Source organism: Trachurus japonicus, chromosome 23 (assembly GCF_045865225.1).
Source record: "Trachurus japonicus isolate A0001 chromosome 23, Traja_1.0".
NCBI classification, from domain to species: Eukaryota; Metazoa; Chordata; class Actinopteri; order Carangiformes; family Carangidae; genus Trachurus; species Trachurus japonicus.
Genome location: NC_140929.1, coordinates 13,190,542 through 13,196,334, shown reverse-complemented (window position 1 = coordinate 13,196,334; position 5,793 = coordinate 13,190,542). Strand labels below are relative to the sequence as shown.

At 41.3% G+C, this 5,793-nt stretch overlaps 1 protein-coding gene across 1 annotated transcript; it reads left to right on the top strand.

Annotated features, from left to right (window-relative positions):
- The first annotated feature begins 390 nt into the window (after positions 1-390).
- On the top strand, positions 391-1,625 carry tmem229a (transmembrane protein 229A). Its single transcript, XM_085769575.1, has one exon. It carries the CDS (start codon positions 512-514, stop codon positions 1,592-1,594), a length of 1,083 nt encoding a protein of 360 aa, XP_085625701.1. The 5' UTR covers positions 391-511; the 3' UTR covers positions 1,595-1,625.
- The last annotated feature ends 4,168 nt before the right edge of the window (positions 1,626-5,793 follow it).

Genomic DNA, 5,793 nt, shown 5'->3' with positions numbered 1-5,793 from the left:
CTGTCATTTCCTAATTATTTAGTTTGTGTCAATTTTGCAGTTTTTGCCTAGTAGTATCACTATCAATCATGCTTTTGTGAAAGGTTCCTTGTTGGTTTGCAATGTGCCCATGCAAGGGGACACACGTGAACATATAAAGTGTGTCATGTTTGACTCTTTTCGGCAGATAGGATGGATGTAAACAATGATTATATTTGCACATTTCCACATTACATAGCCTTGAACTTTTAAGATGTGAACATTGCATCTCAATACTGTTTGCACAGTAAACTTTAATTTGATTAGGTACATTAAAAAAAAAAAACTCAACGGGGGATCTTAAAGCTCTAAAGCGCGGTATTCATAAACACACATTTTTCCGAGGTGCACGTGAATGCAGCAGGCACTCTGTACAGTTGCTGGAGATGCTTGCAGCCGCAGCTCTCTCCACTGCGCGGTCGTAGCGGAACATAAGAGAAAAACAATGTGCAGGAAGAGGACCGCTTAATCTCTCCAGACAGAGTGACTGATCATGGCCAGTCGGTGGCGAGACGGTGCTCGCAGCCGGTCGGGGGATCATGCCGGTGGCCTAAAAGCGGCGCGGACACCCCACCAGGAGGAACCGACTGGGGAGATCGCGGACGCGGCGGACTCGCTGCGGGAGCTGCCACGATGGATGCGGCTTTACTTCTACGGGATGCATGGCGTGACTCTGGATGTCCTGTTGTCATCGTTACAGGGGGTTTTCAACTATCGGGACCCTAAACTGGTGGGGTTTTCCTCTCCCTATCTGTGCATCATGCATTCACTGACCCACTTTGCGCTTGAGAAGATCTACTCACAGAAGAGGTGTTTCCGAGGTCGGCCTGTGGTGTTTCATCTTGTTTTCTACCCGTCTGTCTACATCGGGCTGCAGATCCTGATCGGAAACATCAACACTTTAACAGAGCAGGTGAGGGTCGTATCAGGGACGCAGCTGGTTGTGCACTACATCCTGGCTCTCTACTTCGCCCAGGTGTTTCACAGGGGGCTGTCGAGGCTGCAGTATCACCCGTGCTGTCCCACCGACCTCCTGGGCAAGACCGGCGCGGAGGACAGCGGTGAGGACCGTGCTCGTCCTCAGGGTCTCCCCGGCTTTGTGCGGTTCATGTTTTTCGGGATGCACGGTCTTCTGGACGAGGTGCTTTTCACGTCTGTGTTCAACCTGGTTGAGAAGTCGGACCGGTCCCTCAGCGGACACACGTCTCTGTGGTCTTTCCTGATGTACGGCAGCTGCAGCTTCGTGGTGGAGAAGCTCTACCTTCACCTGCACTTCAGCAGAGGCTGGAGGACGTGGCAGCGGCTCCCTCTCTACGTCTGCTTCATCTACACCTGGGAGTTCTCCTGGGGTCTGGTCCTGAGGCAGTTTGATGCCTGCTCGTGGGACTACTCCCACTATCCTCACAACTTCATGGGACTCATCACGCTCCTCTACCTGCCTGGCTGGGTCTGTCTCAGTCTGTATCAGGACGTGCTGTCCAATGTCCTGCTGAGGATCAAGTGCACCAAAGATGTAGATGTAAGAGAGGGAAACGGAGAGGTCAATGGACAGCTGGAGTCAAAGAAAAAACTATAAGGTTTATTTTTGAGGTTTTAGTCCAAGTCTGGCCCACACGTGAGTCGTGACTGATGAAGAAACAAGGCGGCATTATTTATTCTAGAAAGTAAATACAGTAAGGCCTACAGGCCTGGGCATTGTTTATTACGCACACTGATTAAAGGAAAGGTTTAAGAGGTTAGAGGGTAATGAGGGACCAAACTCAAACATGGTTTGCATTTGCCCAGATATTGAGTATATCTTATAGCCTACTTTGGTTCAAATTGGAGGTGACATACCACAACAAATGAGTTGAGGTTTTGTGCAGTTAATAGTTGTAGAAGTTGAGATGTCTGATAAATCTGGGTCCTTAAATGAAGTTAAAACTGGTTTGACCTGATTTGTTTGCCTAACCTTTTTCAATTCAGTATACTGCCATTTTTGTAAGATGCAGTTGTAATACAGATGTTGACCACTTTGAACGCGTAAATATTCCATTCACGGTTGGACCACAAGAGTGGGGCCAGCCCTATAATCATGAAAGTCCCTGACCGACTGAGTGACTTCTACTACTGCTCAGGGGAGTGTGGCGACACTCTGGTTTCCTCGGCTGCTTGGGAACTGCAGAGAAGCAAATGTATACTTCCAACACACTGAGCCTCACCTCCATTATGGCAAACAAACTACTTTCATACCATTATTGCTAAAGGAGGTAGCAGAATAACTAAATACAAAACACAGAGATAGAGTCGTCGACTCAAAAACTAGTGTTTATAAATTAATTAATAAAGCAGAAACGAGATATGGTGATTCTGACAGATGATGTCACAGTTATAAAAATTAGGATTTGACCACGGGTGGTCCAGCCTCATGCTGGGTTTTGACCTGGTCTTGTTTTAATAACTGCAGTGACAGATTAACCATCTCATTCACTCCATCCATTGTGGCAGGTCGAGTTTCAGTTTGACTGTTTTGTCACTTACATAATGCACTGGCATGCTTGACTGTAGCTCATATCTGCATGCTGAACAAACAAAAAAGGTAGATATATATTCACATATATGAAATACTACTGGAAGTTTTTGTTTCGGGTTTATAACTTAGGTTTTCTTCTCCATGTACTCATGTATTTCCACTTAAAATGAAAATGTCAGTATTTTGAAGACAAGAAAAATCAAAGTTAAGAGGATGCTATCTCCCTTTCTCCATATTCTTTCATGCAAACAGTTTAAGTGTTTCTCATCTTATCACTTTAATTGTTAATGTCACATTGTGTAACACACTCCCAAACCCAGCTTGTTAATATGATCCCCAAGTAATGCATGACAACGATTAGAGTAGAGATAAACCCAGTAATAAATGTAGCAAGGGAAAAGCTGTAGCTGAATGGGTACAAGGAGCCAAGTGAGATTTTACTGTGAATCTTTCATGAACCAAAAGTTACTTTGCTGGAGTGCCTTCCTCTACAGAGTCAGCTGTACTAAAAGAAACAAGTTTCCACAGGTCTCTTTTCATCGGACAGCGCTACAGTTATGGGTTGGAACCACAGTTCTGCTATCAATGTACTGCATGAGACATCTGAAACCCATCTGAACACAGCTCTCCTGATAAACATGAACTGTCAACAGGCTCTCTGTCAGCTAGGCTGAATCCTTTACACACTAATGAGACTCTGTCCGACTCTGTCCACAGCATTTCTTATCTCCAGAAAAGAGCATTAGATAAACAATGCCAGTCCAATTTAGAAAAAGAGGAAGAAAGTTGATTCAATTTAGAGATTGCAATGTCATTTAAACTTCGTCAAGACTCCCAAGCTTTGGAGAGTCAGACTGTCTCTATAACACTTTTACTGAGCAAGTTTATCACAAACAGATGGACATTTAATGTAAAAAGCCTTTAAGCAACCATTTAATTTGAATTCATTGATCAAACTTAAAGTCAGTATTGTCAGTTCAGAGGGAACAGTTTTTTAGTAAAATATTTTTTTAAACTCCAGCGCTTTGGCTTTATATTGGTCTTATGGCTTCTGAGCAAACCAACCTAAGTACCTTGCACTGTGACAAAACAAATGGTGGTATATCTTAGGAAACCTTTTAACTCTGTACAAGTCACACTGTATGGTGAGTAACCATCCTTTGGAGTTGATTTATGAATTTAAACTCCTACTGAGCTGATGAATTTACCAGCAGCTGTAATCTCGCAGTGGTGTAAAGGTTGGTGCTGTAATCAATCCTGTTATTTATGAAGTTGCCCTTTAACCATTTATGTAAATTAGGAAACACCAACTGTAACTCTAAATTCTTGAGCTTGAATGAACATGAATGTGGTTCTGCCAGATGTGAGTATATGCTTAGACTTGAATATACTTGTACACAAGGGAGTGACACTGACTATGGTCGTAAATCATTGAAATTTACTACAGCCTTTCACTTTGGATTATTAAAATACATTTTTTCTCAATTTGTCAATGATTTCTATCGAGGAATGAATTTTGTCTATGCATATTGAGGAGGACATTTGGCACAAACATTATGTCTTAGGGTGTAAGAACATATGTAAAATCATGTGGTGACTTTTGTTGTGGTACTTGGCAGCTATATTAAAGTTCTTTAACATTTTCATTGTCTCTATCACAACCTCATGAATGAGTGACTTTGAACTTTCTATGCCTAAGATTTTCCATGGATGAATAACTGTAATTTAATCATATTTCCTTTGTCTTGTGTATTCTTACTGATTAACAAAATACAAAATAAAGAAAAGAGACCAAACTGTTTATGGAAAAGTTGTCAAATGGTTGAAATAAAATGCAAATAAAAAGTAAAAATCATGACTGACTTGCAATGGCGTATTGTACAACTGACCATTTTAATTAAATCCTCAGTTTTCCTGTGACATGACTGGCACTCAATTTTTTAAAATTTTAACTATTACTTATTACTAGATCCACAGAGTCCATATATTAAGCTGTGATCTCCTTTTTATTTGACCACTCCAGTTGTAAAGGAAAATTGTTAAGGAAAATGCACAGAGCAGGAAAGTAAGTCTTTAGAGAGGGATTGTGCAAGAAGGAAAAACTATTTGGCTTTTTTTCTCCCTTTCTTTTTATTTGATGCCATGGGTGTTGCAGTTCTGTTAAAACATTCACCATCATAAGCTACCAACTAAAAGAGAGGCCTGCAACCTATTTTCTGACTGACTCACACCACTGACATGGTGTTGTCAACAGCAGTGCGGCAGCAGTTTCCCTTGCATTTTTGTTTATCTATAGACCAATATCTTATCTTAGGCATAAAACAGGTTCCAGCAAAGTTCAATTTCAAAAGAACGCACATAGATAGTACAGGTACACGACAGGTAGTGTGGGCTTTTATGGTTTCTGTAGAGGAGCAAACATTCCACTTCCTGGTACACACAGCTATTTGTGTCATTACAGCTTCCTTGTTGAGACGTTGTTGTTGTGATAAATTAAACCAACAGGGAGGAAGCAATAATGTTATACAAACATGTCTGTTTGTGTCCTGAACTTGTAGACACACCGTACTTTTCTGGCCTGGTTTTATTCACACTCTCTATGTGGAGCATTGTCACAGCAACGTGTGTTTATGTGTGCATGTTGGTCGGTCGGATGGTTGGTTGCATAGTTTAGACAAATATGCATCATAGCAGCCATCTGGTCTGCACGAATGTTGTCAAAACAAATAGTGACAACTGCATGGTAATAATTCAGTAAGACTTACGATTTATCAATGAGCAATCAATAAGGCGCAAAATCATCAATGTGTCAAACTTTGGACCTTTCGTAATACCACAAGGGACATCATTATGACGCAAGCCAGCACACATCTTCAGAAACCTCTTGCAGTCACCACCCAGAGGGCCCTGAGTGAATACACTAATGAGCAACAGTATCTGCTAACAACACCACAATGGGAATATCATACAACAACTCTTCAAAAGACTGCTGAATACAAACATGAAAACATGGTTTCACATGTATGGAAACAAGAAGTGAGAAGCAACTTCCTGCTGAGTAGGCCTACTACCAGAAGTGGAAGTGCACAACCTTATTTCTTAAGAAAAAGTATAGATATTCATGTTAATTTCCCTACTTCAATTCAAGTAAAAGCTGTAGGCTACTGTAAAAATTATTTTTATTCAAAAGCAATGTTGTTCATGTTTTGTAGGTACCAATTAAGTTTAGGGTAAGTGTACCTATTAAGCCCACGTACCATATA

Bases quoted from the DNA above. Each gene is read 5' to 3' on its own strand.
- tmem229a (XM_085769575.1), top strand. From the start codon at position 512: ATGGCCAGTCGGTGGCGAGACGGTGCTCGCAGCCGGTCGGGGGATCAT.